The sequence below is a fragment of the Nelumbo lutea genome, chromosome 1, assembly GCF_056320005.1.
Source record: "Nelumbo lutea isolate HS-2025 chromosome 1, American lotus-T2T, whole genome shotgun sequence".
In the NCBI taxonomy this organism is placed as follows: Eukaryota; Viridiplantae; Streptophyta; class Magnoliopsida; order Proteales; family Nelumbonaceae; genus Nelumbo; species Nelumbo lutea.
In genome coordinates this window covers 37,986,233-38,006,462 of record NC_142684.1, presented here as the reverse complement: position 1 = coordinate 38,006,462, position 20,230 = coordinate 37,986,233, and the positions used below count along the sequence as shown (strand labels likewise).

Below are 20,230 nucleotides of genomic sequence, written 5' to 3'. Positions count from 1 at the left end.
GGGTTCTATTGTCACTAGCAGCAAATTTTTCATGGGAACTTCATCAGCTGGATGTGAAGAATGCCTTCCTAAATGGTGACATTCATGAAGAGGTATTTATGGAACCTCCACCAGGCTATGACTTTGGTAGAAAGGTGTGTAAACTGAGGAAAGCATTATATGGCTTGAAGTAGTCTCCTCGTGCATGGCTTGAGAGGCTTTGTGGGGCCATGAAGAAAGTGGGGTACACTTAGAGCGGTGCAGACAATACCTTGTTCATAAGGAGACAAGATAGCAAACTTACGGCACTCATTGTTTATGTGGATGATATGGTGATTACCGAGAATGACTTGGAAGAGATAAAAAGACTGAAGGAGTTTTTAGATTCGGAATTTGAGATCAAAGACTTGTGCCATTTGAGATGTTTTCTTGGGATTGAAGTTGCTAGGTCAAGAGAAGGAATCTACATATGTCAGCAGAAGTATGTTCGTGACCTCCTAAAGGAAACAGGCATGATAAGTTGTAGGCCAACAGATATTCCAATAGAACAGAATCATGGCCTACAGGAATCAATAGGGGAGGACTATTGTGATAGAGAGAGATGCCAAAAATTGGTAGGGAAGCTAATATATTTATCTCTCACTCGGCCAGATATTGCTTATGCTATGCATGTTGTCAATCAATTCATGCACTCTCCAAAGATCCCTCATATGAAAGCAGTTGAAAGGATTCTCAGGTACTTGAAAACTTGCCCAGGAAAGGGAATTCTATTCAGGAAAAACAATAAAATTGAAATTGAAGCTTATACTGATGCAGATTGGGTTGGTTCTGTTGGAGACAGAAAATCAACTTCAGGATATTGTACATTTGTGGGAGGGAACCTGGTCACGTGGCGTAGTAAGAAGCAGAATGTAGTTGCTAGATCAAGTGCGGAAGCAGAATATCGAGCTATGGCTCACGGGGTTACTGAACTCCTATGGCTCAGGACCCTTCTTAATGAGCTTGGCATTAAAGCTGAGGGTCCTCTCAGACTGTATTGTGACAACAAGGCTGCCATCAACATTGCAAATAACCCTGTGCAACATGACAAGACAAAACATATTGAGATTGATCGACATTTTGTTAGAGAGAGAATAGTCTCGGGAGAACTCTGCATTCCTTATACTCCATCTGAGATGCAAATTGCAGATGTATTGACTAAAGGGTTGGCTGCAACAAAGTTCATGGACCTTCATGGCAAGCTAAACATTATTGGCATCCATGCTTAGCTTGAGGGGGAGTGTTAGGTTGAAGGTTTTCATGTCTTGATGGTTCGGCTGATAAGAGTTCTTATTAGTCTGTATTTGAGTTTAAGTTGTTATGTACTGGGCCTATATTAATGGGCCTAAGTTTGTTTAGTGTTTTAAATTGTCTGGGTGTCCCATCACTAATCAGGGGCATTCCAGTCATTTCCTGTAACATTGTATTGTACTCTAATATAAATAATAGTATTGTCGACTGGGTCATTCAGTTCGACATTCTCAGCATCTCTTGGTTTTCTCTCTTCTACTACTTCGGCTACAGCATTTCAGCTTTCAGACATATTTCTGCTCTCTCAAGACTGGATGAAGAGATTCACCAATCCAAGAACTTGACCCACGGTGCACATCAGATCACTGGCCTATCTTGTTGAACACTAATAGGATCATCAAAGGAAAGGCCCCATTCAGATTGGAAAAATTCAGGTTATCTCACAAAGACTTCAAAAAGAAAGTTGGTGCTTGGTGGGAAGAATGCAAAGTAGAGGGTTAGGCTGGATTCAGGTAGTTACAGAAATTAAAAGTCCTAAAGAGAAATCTCAAAGCTTGGGGAAGAGAGGAATTTAAAGCATCTGAAGAAGAGAAGAAAAGAATTCTCACGGAGTTGGAGGAGTTAGATAGTAGAGAACATAATGGTACCCTAGATGACTTAAGCTGAGGTAGAACAGCTAATTTGAGGAAGGTTTGGGAGCAGCTGGTCAGAAGAGAAGAAATCTATTGGAGACAGAGATCTTTAATGAGATGGCTGAAAGGAGACAACAACTCTAGATTCTTCCACACTTACGCTTCGGGAAACGTAGAAAAAACTTCATCTCTAAGCTGAAAATGAACCAAAGGGAAGTGGAGAACCCCGAGGAAATTACGAAAGCCTTTCTCTCCTACTTCAAAAGCCTGTACTCCAAGGAAAGTAATAGTCGATTTACCTTTAACAGATGGGAAGGCATGAATTTATCAGCTGACAAAAGAGTATTGCTGGAAAGAAGCTTTGAAGAAGAAGAAGTTAAAGAGGCAGTCTTTAGTATGGATGGAGACAGGGCTTCTAGGCCGGATGGCTTCCCCATCTTTTCTTCCAAAAGTGTTGGGAAATAGTAAAGTCAGATCTGATGGAATTTTTCAGGGACTTCCACTCTTTTGCCATTGTTAACAAAGGCCTAAACTCAACCTTTCTTTGCCTCATCCCAAAGAAAGGGGGGATTTTTGAAGTTAATGACTTTCGACCAATAAGTTTGATAGGGAGTACTTATAAAATTTTGGCTAAGGTTTTGGAAAGAAGACTAAAAGAAGTCCTCGAAGACCTAATTTCCCCAAATCAATTTGCCTTTGTATAAGGGAGACAAATTGTAGACAGCATTCTAATCATAAATGAGTGTGGAAGATAGGAAAACTTTTAGGAAACCGGGGGCCCTTGTCAAACTAGATCCAGAAAAGGCTTACGATAATTGTCAAGGGCTCATTCGGGAAATGCCTGAGCCAAGGGTTCAAGTGTAGGCAGTTATATTTTTGTACAAATTTCTGTGGTAGCTGTCTTTGTACCTCCCCTGCTATCTCTTTTGGACAGCTAGGATTCTTTACTTATTAATAAAATTCTGTTATTCATCAAAAAAAAATAAAGGAAAGAAAGAAAGAAAAAAGAAGACGATTCATAGACATACTTTAAGCATTCAGTTTTAGTATCTTATCAAAGATGAAAACATGCTTCTTGGGATCACAGAAGTCCAAGATACGGTCCCACTGTACTACCCTTAAAGTGGATTGGGTTTGCATTTTAGAGCACCTGAAGATAAGAAGCTTTGGTAGGAAATGGATCAGGTGGATCAAGGGCTGTATTGGTTCTTCATGGTTTTCAATATTGATAAATGGTGAACCGAAGGGCTACTTCAAGGCTAGTAGGGGTCTCAAACAAGGTTGCCCGATTTCCCCATTTCTCTTCACTTTGGTGATGGACATATTTAATCATCTTTTTAATAAGGCTATTCTTCTTAATCTGGTGAAAGGATTTGAAGTGGGAAGGGACAAGATTCACATTTCCCATTTACAGTTTGTTGAGGACATAATCTTGTTCTTGGATGCCTCTCTAGTCAACATCACAAACACAAAAAGGATAATTGAATGCCTTGAGCTCACCACTGGCTTAAGGGTTAATTTCTACAAAAGTAGTATAGTAGCTCTAAACTCAGTGGATGAGAAGCTTCTAGAAAGCTTTAAATATTTGTTAGGATGCAAAGTGGAGAATCTTCCTATTTATAGTTTGTTGATGACAGAAACTTGTTCTCGGATGCCTCTCTAGTCAACATCACAATCACAAAAAGGATAAGTAAATGCTTTGAGTTCATCACTGGCTTAAGGGTTAACTTCTACAAAAGTAGTATAGTAGCTCTAAACTCAATGGATGAGGAGCTTCTAGAAAGCTTTAAATCTTTGTTGGAATGCAAAATAGAGAATCTTCCTATTTCCTATCTAGGGATACCTCTTGGAGGGAATCCAAAATCTTTCAACTTCTAGGGGCCGGTGGTGGAGAAATGTAGAAGAAATTAGCATCTTGGAAGAAGTGTTATCTCTCAAAAGGGGGAAGGCTTACCCTTTTAAAGGCCTCCTTAGCAAATTTGCCAAACTACTTCCCTTCAGTCTCTCAGATCCCAACCAAAGTTAGAAATCAGATCGAGAAGCTTCAAAGGAGCATTCTTTGGGAAGGAGGTGGGGAGAAAAGAAGCCACTTAGTTAGTTGGGAACAAGTTTGCAAGCCTAAAGAGGAAGGAAGCTTGAGAATTGGGCACTTAAAAGAGAAAAATTCCTCTCTTGATAAGAATAAAATTTGTCATATGTTTATCCCTCAATATTCAGTATTTTACACTTAATTGGTACCTAATTGGACTCATTACTCTTGTATTTTGATTCAGGGCAAGCAAGAAGGCGATTGGAAGAAAACAAGGCTAATCGGATGTTTTTGTACAGTTTCGGCACCGATCAGTGATATGGGCCTAACTCTCAATTCCGGACTCCAATTTGGATATTTCAAGAAGCACTGGAAATATAAGGAAAAGGCCCACAACTTTTATGTTTTGGGTTTTGGCAGAATCGGTCCGCATCGAAGACAAATTCAGGCCCAAAGTCAGAGCAATTTCGCAGCAAGGCCCATTTCGCAGAGAGTCTTGAAGCAACCCCGAATTGTTAAAGAAGCCCAATTCGAATTCAAGATCCAAGAGTCCCATTAGAATAGAAGTTGAATGTAATCTCAATAAAAGAGTTTTACCATATTTAAATTCTCAAATTGTAATCCTATAAAGATAAGAGATAAGAGTTAGATAGGATAAGTTCAAATTAGACTAGGACTTTCCAATTTGAGGATAATCTCCTTAAGGGAGTTGGAGAGCAGCCCTCTCCCCAAATCTATATAAAGGGGGGGCGGACCAGCACCCAAGGCATCAATTCCTCCAGGAGAGCTTCAGTCTTCAGAGAGGGAAATCAGCAACCAAGGAGGAAGAAGCAAGAGTTCGCCCCCCTTTCTCATCTAGAAGTTGTGTTTTCATCATGAAGTGTCTGTAAGTTTTTATTTCTGGTTGAAGGGTTAGGGAAGCCTTGATTCTGTAATATTGTGAGATCTAATTGATTTTTTTATTTTAGTTCATTATTTATGGGTATTCATATGTTTTCTGCTAATTAACTGTGAGGATTATTTTTGTTGATTAAGCAAGAAGGACCCCTTGCTCATTCACTGGAAATAATCTATGGCCGATTGAACCTCCAGTTTCATATATGATTGGTAGGTTCGATCATGGTGGCAACTAACATAAATTGATTGCAAAAAAGTTTTCGATCTATGTTAGGAAAATATATGATCTGGTTTAAACGATCCGAGCTTGTGAGATCGCTGACCAGAATTGGGTCTCTCCCCTCTTAATGCTATTAATAGGTTAAATTCAAAGAGCTTGTTTAGGACTGCCTATTAATAAGGGAAGCAATCAAAGAGCTTGTTTTGGTTGTCTAATAATAAGAGTAGAGGCTGGCTGTTAGAGCTTGTTAATAGCTATAACCAATTTATTCATAAACATATGAATCTATCTTTGCATCAAGGATCAATGCCACGAATCAAAGCTGAACTTGTCCCTTCAACCGGAAACCATCTCCCATCGATTTAATCTTTGTTTTCTGTTATTTTCTGCTATTTTCTTATTTTCGTTAGCTTTACAACCCCCCTTAATCCATCTACTCGGAAATAAATCCACCCAGTCCCTATGGAGAACGACCTTGCTCATCACTATCTGCAAATTATTAACCCAGAGCAAGAATATTTATCTTTGGTTGGGTTCGGCACCCACCATCTCTCTTGGGTAAATAGCTTTGGAGGTTCCCTAAATAATCCAATGCTCTTTGGGCAGCTGTCATTTCAAGCAAATACGGGTCAAACACAAATGGGTGGAATAGCAATCTCCATTTGAACAGGATAAAGTCAACAAATCCTTGGAAAGGTATAATCTCCACTCACACTTTTTTCTTCCCTTTTATAAGATATAAAGTGGGAAATGGATCTAAAATAAAATTTTGGAAAGACCTCTGGTGGGAAGGAACTACCCTTGCAGTCTCATTCCCCAAACTTTTCTCTTCCTGTGTTCCTGACCAAACTGCTGAGAACACCCTAAACCTTCGCCTCAGAAGGCCTCTAAGGGACCCGGAGATTTCTGAATTATTTCCTTACTTTAGATCCTTAAAACAACCAACATCTCCCCCTCCTCCCCTAATACCCGAATCTGGACCCCCCCACCCCCACCCTACCGGCGAATTTTCTTCTAAGTCTATGTTCAAGGTTCTGATTGCTGGTGAACAAAACTCCTCCTTCCCCTTCAAGATCTGGTGCAGCCATATCCCTTCAAGAGTCTGCTTCTTTGTCTAGGATGCTTGTCTTCAGAAATTAAATGCTGTGATCTCTTACAGAATAAGTATTTGGGAAGACTGTCAATCTCTCCTCATGTGTGCATTTTATGTTTCAGTGAAGGTGAATCAGCAAATCACATCCTTCTTCACTGTAAGTTCACCCAAAACATTTGGCTTAGAATGGCAGGATACAGCCGGGTTATATCAGAGCACATTCTGGACTTCTTGCATCAGTGGCAAGGCATAGGCTTAAGTAAAAGGGTTAAAGTTTATTGGCAATCTGTGCTACATGCAGTAATGTGGGGAGTTTGGGATGAAAGAAATAAACACCTCTTTGACAATAACTTCAGGCCCCTTGAAGAGTTAATTTCAGACATTACTTACCTTTGCAACCTCTGGACTGTCAATCCAGGTCTGTTCAAAGGACTCTCAGTCAATGACCTCAATAGAGATGCTCACCCCTTTCTGTTTCTCCCTCACCCTCACCAAACAACCTTGGGACAACCAGATTTTCTCAGTGATGGAGTGGTAACCCTAAACTTCAATGGAAGTGCTTTTTGTAACCCTGGCTTAGCTGGAATTGGAGGCATGGTAAGGGATGAAAGGGGTAACATATGCTGGACTTTCAGTGGTCCAATTGGAACGGATGATTCCACAAAGGCTGAAGTGATGACTGCTCTAACGGGAGTCAGGATAATAAAAAACTTGGGAATCCAGAACTCAATCATTGCAGATGACTCAGCAAATACTATAAAATGGTTAAGGGACAAGGAGGGGGGACCTTGGAGACTGAGCCACTACTTGGCAGAGGCTAGGGACTCCTTGGACTGTTTAAATGCAAAATTAGCTTGGATTCCTAGGGAACTAAATCATATAGCAGATGGCTTAGCCAAATGTGGTGTGTTTTTGGATCATTTGTAAAGTGACAAGCTTTCTCCTCTATAATCTTTTGGGGTTCTTCCCCTATTTTGTACATCTTCTCATGTACCTCTTCTTTTCCTTAATGAAATCTGGTTAAATTCCTCTCAAAAAATACCTTTATTTCCTCTCCACCTCCTTCAGCACTTACAGAGTCAACCGAAATAGACTAGACCTTAGCCTCTGAGAACTCCTCATAGATCATTGAGTCTTCCGCATCTAATGAGGGTTGGAAGGTTACTCAGTATCCCCTCTTTCCAAAATCACTCTAGCAACCAATTCACCCTCTTTTTCACCCTCCTAAAGAGCATATGTTTCTTTATCTACCTTATTTCCACTCTCTACTTCAAAAAAAAAAATCAAAAACTTGAAAAGACTTACCTTTTGTGACACAATTTTTTCCCACCAAGGCATGTTGATTCGTGAGAATATTCTCAACCAGTTTCTCTTCTGCTTCGAAGCCACACTTAGAACCAGCCTCTGTCGCTCCAGAGCTCCTCTCTTCCTTTTCTCGCTCATGGACCAGATACGGACTGTCTTCATCTGAGTAGGAGTACTTTGTCACAAAACACTTGTAATCCCCTCTACTGTAGGTTGTCGTCTTCTTCCCCTATAAAACCCTCTTCTGCTCTATGTTCTTTTACAACCCGAACTCTTTAACAGAGCAAAAACAATTATTTGTCGTAGAAATCAAAGGGTTAGTATTAGAGACGACCCAAGGTTGGGCTGGGCCAAAATTAGAAATAGGCCCAAACTCACTTGGTCCAACCACTCTCACTTTTTTTTTTGTTGATCCGTGGTCCTTACAATGTCTAAAACCGCAATACAGTCCGTCATCGTCCCCAACCCTTCACCTCCCCTTTCAACCTTCCTCTACAACTTTTTGGTTTCTACAAACAACCAAAACTCCTTAGATCTAACACCCCTATCCTCTTTCAGAGACTCCCTAGCAGATTTTTTATCCTTAATCTGAAATAGAGTGTCCTCTCCAGCAACAACTAATCTCAGTTGAAAAATCTAATCCAAGTAAGGCAAATCCAACAGGATAGGAATCAAATTCAAATCTTTAGTCTCCACTAGAATCCTTGCAAACTGGAAGTTTTCCCACCTCCTGTTTCTAAAGTCAAATCTCTTAAAAATTCCACAAGCATTTCCTATTGCCCTAGACACTTCTGTTATCCAGGTGTGTAAAGGAATCCCATAAACATCTAACCAAACAAATCTTATAGAACCTAAACACTTCCCCAAAAATGGCATCCATCGTTGGAAGAAAATTTCAGGTTCCCTTATTATCCCCAACTTTTCTCTTGCTAGGGCTTTCTCCATACCTTATTTCCATCTGAAAGACTGAAACTAAATAAGAACATAGAATCCCCCAAACACATAGCACCAGGGAAACTTAGATGTCTCCATTCAACGCTCACCCACTTCTCTACATCCCTAATATTAGGGTCAATATGAACAAACCTACATACCAAGCAACGACTCAAGAACTCCAACCGATCCTCAACCTTCCCAAGCTCTCTCACAGAAACTCCTTTTGTCACCTTTGCTCGTTATTCACTTCACCAGTTCCCAAGCTCTCTCATAGAAACTCCTGTTGACATTCCCATTATGTCAAAATTTATCAGCTACAAGTTGAATCCTCCACTTATGCAATCCAGGAAGAGCAAGCATAGGGGGTGTTTAGAAACCACCAAGGAGTGGTGGTAGCTTAGTTTTTAGGACCAATTGACTTTGGAGATTCGGTTCAGGCTGAAATATTGGCTCTTTTACAAAGAATGAGACTTGCAGTACAGCTTGGAGTTAGGGAAATGGAAATTGAAAGAGATTTACAATTAGGCATATCATGAACCAAGAAAATCAACTCAGCACCTTGGAAATGTGTATATATTTTTAATAAAACACAAGTAACGAGACTTGAACCAGGTCATTTATGCTCAAAAGCAACACGTTAACCATCTAGCAACTACTAACATTTATATTATAAATTAAAACAATCTATTTTATGTTTTTTCAACTCACAGTTAAACCGTTTGACCCATGACCCGGAAGGCTTTCTGGTTTTATGTCTGGTCCGAGTCTTAAAATACTAGAAACAAGTGTGAGAGGGGAGAAAGAAAAAATTCATAGCAACAACCAAAGTTCACTAAACCAAACTTATATTTCATCAAATAAACTCTTCTTTTAATTGCGATTAAAATGACTACTTACAGATCAATTTTTGTCAACTAGAAAAGAAAAACTCATAACTTTTTGTCAACAATATAAAAAAAAAGTCCTCAAATAATACTGATATCCTATCACCCAAATATTATGAAAATTGGTTTAGGAATTAGAAAACTGATTTATTTCTCCATGTATTCTTTCCTTTCTTCAATATCTGCCCTCCTATAGGGATGTTTTTGGCATATTGCATACAAAACATTATTTCATGTCATCATCATCCAAGCCTTATCCCAACTACATGGGGCCTGTTTTGCCAGTTCGTTCTGTTTAATGACATATCCATTGTTATATTATAGGCACTTAAATTTTATTGTTACCAAAATAAATCTCAGTCATCCAAGTGATGCGACAAAATTTATCTAAGCTATCCAAATAATGTACCAAAATCAACCCATAAATCTAGGCTATCACAATGGTCCCCTAAGATCAATAATTTACCATCCAAGTAACATACCAAGACTTAAAATAATCTGTCATTCAATTAATGCACAAAAATTCTAAAAAAGCTAGCCCATGTAAAGTGATGTATCAAATGAATCCTAAGATCTAGACTATAAAAATGGCATCCTAAAATCAATTAATTCATTTAACCCATCCAAATGATGCACCAAGATTTCATGTAATATATTCCATTGAAATTATATACCAAATCAACCCAAACATCTAGGCTGTCAAAGTGGTGTCCATAAATCAATGTATCTTTTCCATCCACTGACATTTGAACACAAATTAATGTAATTCTGAATTCATTAGCCAGGGATCTCACTTCCCTTGTGATATGATGATATTTCCATGAGCATTGACTATGGATCTTTAATCAGTCTACTACCACCCAGAGTCCCCTTCCACCACTATATTCCAGTAACAAAGGAATCTGTCCCATCTTAGCTCCTGCAAGACACCTAGTAACTCAGCCCTTGTTAAGTCCCCAAATCATATGGGTCCTGAGATAACGGCTAATATCCCCATAGTAATTTTAGAAGACCCCATCCATACCAGAATCTCCACGGCTCTTGAAACAATTGATTGGAGGTAAACCTCAATTAACAGGTAAAGCTTTCTACTTCACCATATGCCAAGTGTTAGTAGCGACTTCTGATTATTTAAAAAAAAAATGGTAATTCAGATTATTTAAAAAAGCATGTAATATATTTTCACAAGATCCAAGCAAATAAATAAATTTAGTGTCAAGAATTTTTCCCAGGAAATCACAGCTATAAAGTACATAGTTCATGAACAAATGAGAAGAAGAGGGAAAAGAAATGTAAAACAAATTAGAGTCTGGTTTTATATAAATGAGAAACATTTGAAATTAGATTTTCTTCTGGTCAAGAGAATGGAAATCTGTCAGCAAAATCCTTACTTGCCTGAGCATGAGAATTAAGAAAAAGCTCATCATCTTCTCGACAAAATGCCCCAATAGCTCGAACATCAACAAGATTTCCAGAATCCCGAATTTGAAGAATGTGTATTGTCTGATAGCGAACAGAAACAATAGCCAATAGATCATCATACAAGAAAGCGCCCATATTATGAGCTAAATTAACAAAGTCATTGCAGAATACTTTCTCATCCAGTATAACTCCATCTTCCAATCTGATGATTACAGGGGAAATCAGGAAAAATAGCATCAGGAAGAACCATTCAAAACATACAGGAATCATTAAAATATAACTTAAAAGTTGTCCACAAAGTTATCTCAACTAATTGAGTGCATTTATTAAAACAAACCTCACGAGGTGAAACGTTATCTTTTCTATGGATGGCACTCCTTGAATGGCACCCCCAATAGCAGGTGCATCGTGAATTTGTGCAGTCGAAGTAGCAAACAACCCAAATTGGTTACTCTCCACATACAAAAAGAAGTCTTTGCAAATAAGTTCATTGCTAGATGCAAGTGACACACAGTACAGCTGGGTGAAGAAGCTCTCAAACCTCTTCGCTTTTGAGGGCAGATCATGAAAATCACAATCTTCTTCCTTGCATGAAAATGAAAGCCAGGTTGGTCTATAAACTATTAGATCCTGATGGTTCCTGCTGAAACTTATGAGGTACTGACCATCATCAGTAAACTTGCGGAAAGAATGATCTGGACACTCAATATCATATATGGTGCAACTTGGGACTAAGTTCTCATAGAACTGCCTAGCACAATGAACCTGTCAGCATTGCAACTTTGACTCAGCATGTATGCATCATGTTTCTGTGTTTGAAATTGTATTTGTAAGTAATAATGGTATAAGAAGAATAAACACCACAGAACACCTCTTGGAATAATTACATTGAGATCATGTCCTTTTTATCTACAGCAGGGGACCTTTTTTTTAATAAAGAAATGGGACAATGCAAAGGGCGAAACCATTTTCTTAAATTTTGTTGACATATAGATTTTTTTTATCAGTAAAGAAGATAGTACTAATATATAAAAGAGGTTTAATATGTCAGGTTGAGATATTCCAACAACCCGAGATGCATAAGATTCACACTAAAGCCCAAAACAGCTGTTGTCTATTAACCCCTTGTTTTGCTAATGAATCCACCATGGAACCATCCCATTTGCAGTTCTTCTAACCCAAATGTAGGAGGTGCTTAACTTCCTTAGAGGCATTCTATTTCCCTGAAGACATGCCTGTAGATCCAAGGGACTTGGCGGATGCCTCATGCCTAAGTGATGATCAGCTTGGAATCCCCCTCTACTTCCAAGTAGCAGAAGCCAGAGTGCTTTGCTAATATTAGGCCTTGTAGTAAGGCCATTAGTTCAGCTTTCAGAGAGTCTCCCACTCCAATATTTAGATGCAAGGGAAGCCTATCTTCAAGTCCCATATTTCCTATCAAGGAAGGTCGGCATTTAGATGCCTTGCAGTCCCGTAATAGATACCTTGGAGAATGTGACTATAAACACTACAAAACAACTTTCCTGTAACAGATACCTTGGCTGCCTGTTAACATTTCACTTTCTTATTTCCTGCTTTTCTTTCCTATTCTTTGTTAACATTTTTCCTTCAATTTTGTAACAAATCTAGTTCAGTGCATCTAGCAGAAAGGATGCAACAACAGTTTCCCCAATACTACTGATAAAAAATAGTTGCCAAAAAACTGCTGCTGATAGATTATCTTGGTTGAAACAAAGCTACAGAATTTTAATAATAAGATGGTGAGGAAAGGGGCTTCGATCCTTGTGACTGGCTTGCAATTTCAGCCAATAATACTGCAAGTGGAATTGCTTTGATTTGGAACAGTGTTGACTTCAGATTATTGGACAAAGATGTGGAGGCTTTCTCTATCCCAGTGAGGCTCCTATGGCTAGTTAACAACACAACTATGGTAATTTCAGGGGTCGATGGACCTTTAGCTCAAGCCTAAAAGTAGCATTTTGGGAAGATCTGGGCAGAGTGAGAAGTAAGGTGGGATGGACCTTGGGTAATAGGGGATGATTTCAACGTGATCCCTAGACCAGACAATAAAAAGGGTTGCAAGAGATTTAACAGGGAAATGAACCTGTTTGCAACTTTTTGCAGAGGTGGGAGTTGCAGACCTGCCACTGGCTGGAGCCAAGTTCACCTAGACCAATAACCAGGCCTCCCCTTCCCTAGTAAGACTGGATAGGCTTAGTATTTCAGTAGAATGGGAGGAACTCTTTCCTAATACAAGCCAAGAGGCTTTGCTAAGAATGATGTTAGATCACATTCCGATCCTGTTGGACACAGGAAGTATAAGGTCTGGGAAACATTCTTTCCAAGAGGAGTAAAACACAATCCTTCATCACTTTGGACTGGAATCGAAGAAATTGAAACAACTAACTTACACCCTAAATACACTAATGCATCTAACATCCCATTAACCCACTAATCCATTATTCCACTAACCACTAGATATGTAACATTCCACCCCTCTTAGAAAATATCTTGTCCTCAAGACCTAGGGTACACCAGGATCCTAACTTTTCCTTTTAAAGCCTCTTGTTTCTAGGGCATTTGTCAATAAGCTTAAGTTTGCATTTAATCCTTCAATAGTTTCATTAATTAAAATAATGTCATATGCAAGCAACATGCACCATGGAACTTCTTAAATGTCTAGTCAATTTATCTATGATCAGTGCAAATAGATAAAGGATAAGTATTGAACCTTGCTGAAAACCCATCACAACCATAAAATCTAAAGTCTCTCCCACTGGTGTTCTAACATTGATCGTTGCACCCTCATACATATCCTTAATTAGATCTATATACCTATTTTCAACCCCTTTCTTTTCCAAGACCAACCATATTATCTCTTTAGGAACTCTACCATAAGCTTTTTCTAGATCAATGAACACCATATAAAGATCTTTCTTCTTCTCGTTGAACGTTTCTATCAATTGTCTCAAAGGAAATATAGCTTTCATTGTTGATCTCCCTAGCATAAATTCAAATTGGTTCTTTGATACACTTGTTTCAAGTCATAATCTTTGTTCAATTATTCTCTCCCAAAGTTTCATAGTATGGCCCATGAGTTTAATCCCTCAATAGTTATTACAGCTTTGAATATCACATCTGTTTACACCTGAAACATTTGGTGACTTTACTTCCATTTAATGGTTTCTTTTGTCCATTTCTACTTATGAATGTGTCACCATTTGCAAGAAAATAGTGAGGTACCATTGTGATTTTGAGGAATGTCTGAGTTGTAGCTCATTCTTCCATAATTGTCTTTTTGAATGCGAATGGGTTGGTGAAATGGTGTTGAGTGTTGGGTGAAGGTCATCGAAAGGAAGACGATGGAGGACGAGAGAAGGTTCAGAGTAGTAGGAAGATGGAGATCTGAGGTGTCGATCGAAGCCAAGACTTTCAAGTTCGAATAGGAAAGGATCAAAGGCGATGATGCAATGAAAATCAGAGAGAATAACAGGGCGACTATGTTGGTATCAAAGGAGGTCATTGTCTGGATGAGAGGTTTCATAGATGGGACTATCAACTCTGGTAAGGTGAATGGCTGGAAAAACTCAATGTCAGTTCTAGGTAAGAAATATGTAACAGAATTGAAAAGAAACAGAAAGGGATGGTTTATCTCTGTGATGGAGTTTTTTGGAACAAATGGAAAACAGATGCTATGTGTGCCGGAAGGGAGATTACGGAAAGGGTGGATGGATTTTGTGAAGGTGCTACAGTCTTTCCTTGTAGCCTTGGAAGTTAAGAGAGTGGATGGGGTGAAGAGAACTGGTCAAAAATCCAAAGACCAGGGTCAAAAAGTTCAGGAGGGGGCAGTTTCGATTGGTTCCTCTGGGAGTGTAGAAGTGCAAGGCCTTCCGACTGAAATGGTGATTGCTTGCGCTTCTATTCATCAAAGATTATTGGTAGGAGCAGGGAAGGATGACTGGAAGAAAAGAAGGGTGCTAGTGGCTGATAAAGGAGTGACAGATTGGAGGAGGGTTCTGAGTACAGATTGGAGCAGGGGAGATAGGTATTGGGAGTGAAGCTATGCTGTTCCCTTTTGCAGAGACGAAAGTCGTGCTTGATGTAGGCGATCAGGAACCAAGTTTTAAAGCAGTTGCGGTGGATGGTCTGATACATGTTCAGAACTGGAGCCCAATCTGCAATGAAGTCGAAGTCCAAGATGGGTGTGTCCGGCTGAAGCTTGTAGGACTTCCATTTCACCTCTGGCGAGACTCTGTTCTTGAGCACATCATGCAAAGTCTGGGAGGCATCTTGGTGAAAGCTGATAAACGAAATCTGGGTGCCGTGGAGTTACGTAGCTGGTGTAAGGCATGAGAACCTTCCGAGGTTCTTTGAAATCTGCTCGGATGAAGCCTGGTACAAGGTGTGGGTGGCTTCCGAAGTTGAACGATCGTGGTGGGAAGGTGCTCCTAAGGTAGAAGATGATGAGCTGGCTGGGTGGTGGACACGTGGAGGGCAGAGGTTGGGAGATGAAAAGGTGGAGCAGATGAAAGTTATTTTTGGGGTTACTGAGCCGGTTCGGGAAAACCAAATGACAAGCAACCTAATTAAGGAAACCAATTCAAATGGGTTTGAATTAAACAAATTAATGGCGGGCTCTTCTTCTTATGCTGATGTGGCGAAGAGGCAGGATGGGTTGGGGAGCCGAAAGGTTTGGTCCGAGCCGTTGAAGGTGGCGGGTGGGTCGGGCAGGGTGAAGTTTGAGCCAGAACAGCATTGGAAGGGCCCACGTGACAACTTTAAAGGTCACGCGGGCGGGTCGGGTGGGTGTAACACCGAAAGGAGGCTCCACTTGAAGGACCCACGTGATAACTTAAAATGTCACATAGGTCGGGGTATGGGGGACTCTTCTTGGGCCGCTGATAGACGATGTTAATGGTTTATCATCATCCCAAGTCGCGAGAAAGGGAGGGAATGCGCGCAGCGGCGGAAAATGGAGAAGAAGTTGAATTTGTAATGGGTTTCCCGACGAAGTCTGGCGGAGCTTAGCCCCTTGTGACGCTCCTCAGAGAGGCCGAATCCAAGATATGCTAGGGAAAGAACTGAAGAGAGGGAAGAGAAGGATGAAGGTTGGGTGCAATGCAGTGAAGGAGATGAACAATCGGAGGACTTTTCTGTTGATGGTACTAGCGTGGGCAGTGTAAACGACGAAGGTAGTTGTGCTGGAGGTGACATGGATGGGTGGAATTTTGCAAGCTTATTTCAGGGTGAAGATTGTAATTGGTTTAACTCATTCCCAATACTACAGAGTGTGCAAGGAATATCAAAAGGGGCAAACCGGGAGAACCGGAAGCAAAGCAGGAACACACCATCTAGGGGTGAACTAGGGGTAGAGTGGAAAGATCACCAGGATGACCAAAGGACAAAAGTACTTTCCAACCAACTCAGGGAGATAGATGTTTACCAACCTTTGGAACAAGAGAGGGAGGCCGGGAGCAGTCCTTTTCTAGCCTGTCCATAAGTCCCAAGTAACCAAGTGTTTTTGGTTTGTGCTATTAATGTGTCTCCTGTGTCTTTGGTTCCAGATTCCGTTTCTGTTCCATGTCCTGTAGCCCATGAATATGCAACCGAGCTAATAGGCGGGCTCTCCGAGGAGGGGGAAGAAGGGAAGGAAGGAAAGTGGGAAGGTGCGGGAAGGAAGGCATAGGAGTGAAAAAGTGTGGTAAATCATTGTAAGAGTGTTTAAGGAAGTGGAAGGAAAGTTGATCTGGAGGAGGGAAGGGGAGGAAGGAAGAGGGGAGGGGTTAGTGGAGAGGAGGGAAAGGAATGAGGGTAGAGATGGAGAGGATTACGGGGAGAGAACAGGGAAGGAGGGAGGTAACAGGAGAGGGAGGATGGATGGAGAGGAAAGAACAGAGGTGGGACTAGAGGAGAGGAAGAAAGGGCAGGTGGACAGAGATGGAGGGGATTCTGTAGGAAGGGTAGGTGTGGAGGACTCAGTGAGAGAAGACATGATAGCAGAATTTGTAGGGAAGTTGGGTTATAGGTTGGAAGATTTGAATGTGTTGAAAGATAGCTTACAGAAAAGGAAGAAGGAGATCAGAACAAAGAAGAGGAGATTGAGTGAATTAGAGAGACTGAAGAGAGAGATGTAGAAGGAGACAAGAAGCTCGAGGTAAAAGGAAATAGAAGGAAAGGGGGAAAGTAGTGGGTAGGTGGCAAGGGGTTTAAAAAAGAAGCGGAATGAAGATTCTTAGTTGGAATGTGAGGGGAATTGGGAGTGCAAGGAAGAGAGCGACAATAAAAGTGGTAATAAGGCGGTATGACCCAGACATTGTGTTGTTGCAAGAGTCTAAGAGAATGGAGTTTAATAACAAATGGGCAATGAGCGTATGGAAAACCAGGGGGATTAGATGGGTGGCTGCTCCCTCGTGGGGTGCTTCCAGGGATTGTAACAATGTGGAAGAGGGATGTGGTTGAAGGTTTGGAGGAGATCAAAAAAGTACTCGGTTTCCATGAAGTTTAAGCAGCAAGAGGATGATTATATGTGGGTGCTCGCAAATGTATACAGATCGAATGACTACAAAGAGAGAAAGGAGTTGTGGGAGGAATTGGCTGATGTTAGAGGGTTGTGGGATGGGCCCTGGTGCATGTGTGGGGATTTCAATGTGATCAGATTCTCAGAGGAATCCAATAAGGTTAATCAGAGGGTGACAAAAAGCATGAGGAAGTTTAATGGTTTTGTGGATGCCTTTGATCTTAAAGAGATTCCCCTATCCCATAAGACATTTACATGGTCAAATCTCCAATCTAAACACATATGCTCTAAACTGGATAGATTCCTGTTCTCTTTGGATTGGGAAGAACATTGAGGAACCTTGGCTTCAAGAGCTCTCCCAAGGGTGACCTCAGATCACTGGCCCATAGTGTTATGTAAGGAGGAAAGAAGGTGTGGAGGTCCTACCCCCTTTAGATTTGAAAATATGTGGTTACTTCATCCAGGGTTTACTAACAAAGTGAGGGAGTGGTGATATGAGTGTAACCCATTGGTGGAATGGGAGGGGATGAGATTCCATAAGAAACTACAATTCTTGAAAGCAAAAATCAAGGAGTGGAATTTGGTGGAGTTTGAGAGGATAGAAGAAAGAAAGGGAGATCTAATGGATAAAATTGAAAGCCTTGACTCTAAAGAAGAAAGGGGAGAATTTGAAGAGGAAGACAATGAACTCAGGAGAGATTTGAGAAGACAGTTAGAGGAATGCCTGCACAAGGAGGAAATTAGCTGGAGGCAAAAATGAAAGGATGAGAGATCCATCATATGGATAGCCGAACCTTGCAGGAAGGTAGGGCGAAATTTCAAAAATTTCTCTCTCCCATGTGAGAATCATATTCCCTGTTTTAGAAAAACTGCATTTTTCAATGATCAATCTTGAACCAAGAACCGAACCAGATCTAAAACCAAAAGGTAGGAGAGGGAGATACCTAATACGGAGAAATAATAACTCCCAATTAAGGTGTTCACGCCCAAGGCGATCTCCAAAGACTGCTCCTGTTGATGACACAGTGTAGGGTGGAGAAGAAACAGCAGGTGGTTCTTCACAAGAACCGAATCCTTCAGCAAGAATTCAATGGAGGGTATGTGAGCACGACTTCATATCAGTTTTTCTCCAAAAACTGAAATCAAGAACACTTCTTGATCGCTCCTACTAGTGGAGAACGAACTGGCAATGGCGGCAGCAGGAAGAGAAGACAAGAGCAGAAGATGGCACAGTCTTACTGTTGCTTCCTTTCTCTCTTGTATCTGAGATCAGATTGAGTGAATGGATGTTCGCCCTCCTCCTTTTATAGCCTTAAAGGGAGCAGCTCCTAATCTCATTAGGAGTTTCCTAATTCAAATCCTTATTTGAATCTGGACTCTCTTTAAGAGATAAGGATAAACCCTTATCTTATCTACAGATCAGCATCAACCCTCCTAATCTAATTAGGAGTTTCCTAATCCAAATCATTATTTGGATCTGGACTCTCTGAGTGGATAGGGATAACTCTCTATCCTATCTACTGATCTAAATCCCAGAACCGCCCCTCTTTAATTAATCAAATTAAACCAGTTCGATTTGGGCTTTAAGCCCATTAAGTCCATGTGCTCACTAACCTTCCAAACTGCTGCCCAGTTGAGTATCCTTGTATGGCGTGGGACTCAAACATTGATCTACACATCAGCCACATGGGTTCAGCCCAACCTCTATTACAAGGCCTGGCCGAATTCACTGTATGGGACAGTGAACCCCTGAGCCCATCACCATGGGCTCTTAATGGGCCCAATACTTACACTAAGTGGTCCCTAGGTCAAGCCACCTAATAAAAACCCAAGGACAGTGGGCAGATGCAGGATTATCTCATCAGGTATTACCCTCAATGGTCTTACACTTAACCTCTCAGCCCATAATGATCAAACACTGCCCGACAAGAGAGGACCTCTCCCTCGGCTGCAAGGAACAGTGTTGCACTCTCTACTCACATGGATTCCGAGAATTAAAACATTTTGCAAACATTTTGAAACCATAATATATATGTATATCTTTATATGAATATATTTTGCAAAACAAATTTCAACGATTGAAATCGATTGCCGGCAGCTTTGGTTTCCATCAGAGAGAGTGCATCCCTGATCATTCACTTTGTCTGACAAAGGGGTTGATCATGTCACTATGATCACCCACTTAGATGAATTCTCAGACTATCCCAACATACCCAGGTTTTGACCCCTTCTAAGGATCTCACTGATTGGCATATCAAAGACAGTCCAATCTGACACCTAGTGCAGTATCATAATCGAGTCTAGGGGTCAAGTGTAACATTCCAGTTTTGCCCATCAATTTCCAAAGTCTAGGGCAATACTGGAATGCTGGTCCGGTTCAGGGTTTCAAGAAAACCCACACTGCATGTACCTCAGGTCTCACCCTAATAGCTAAGACAAGTCACCCCAACCAACTTGGCGGCACATCAGTGTCAGCCTTGACGGGATAAATCTTCCCAGATCTATCCAACGGCTATGAAGATTCTAAACTGACACGAGTCTCATATGTGTCCAATTTAAAGGTATTACACAGAAACACACCATAATAACATGAATCAAATATGTACTTTATTCATTTACAATAAATGTCATAATGTACATCATTCTGATTGGAGCTAAGGGCATACACTGTCTAACAAAAAATCTCGGTGTAAATGGTTGCAAGAGGGAGACAAAAACACTAAGTAATTCCACTCTCTAGCAGATGGCAGGAGAAGGAAGAACTTTATCTCCAAATTAGTAGTAGATAGAGTTGAGTTAATACAACAAGAGGAGATAGTCGAGGCCTGTGTGGAGCACTTCAAATCTATTCTAAGAAGGCGTGTGAATAGAAGGGTGTGGGTAGAAGGATTGGATTGGCCAGATGTAGGGTTGGAGAACATGAGAAGGTTGGAAAGAAGCTTTAATTTGGAAGAGATCAAGAAGGTTGTGTTTTCTATGGATAGAACAAAAGCTCTAGGGCCGGGTGGGTTCACAATGGCTTTTTA

The 20,230-nt window shown here is 40.7% G+C and overlaps 1 protein-coding gene across 18 annotated transcripts in view; it reads right to left on the bottom strand.

Annotated features, from left to right (window-relative positions):
• Positions 1–20,230, bottom strand: part of DET1 (light-mediated development protein 1 / deetiolated1 (DET1)) — a 70,409-nt gene that overhangs the window by 42,413 nt on the left and 7,766 nt on the right. For 9 of the 18 annotated variants that reach the window (XM_088964066.1, XM_088964071.1, XM_088964069.1 and 6 more), the window contains exons 3-4: positions 11,025–11,452; positions 10,661–10,889 (exon numbers count right to left, since the gene is read on the bottom strand). In XM_088964066.1, the coding sequence (XP_088820192.1) occupies positions 10,661–10,889; positions 11,025–11,452 (657 nt within the window). The remainder of the gene's footprint in view (positions 1–10,660; positions 10,890–11,024; positions 11,453–20,230) is intronic. The other 9 variants (XM_088964070.1, XM_088964077.1, XM_088964079.1 and 6 more) reach the window with 3 other exon arrangements.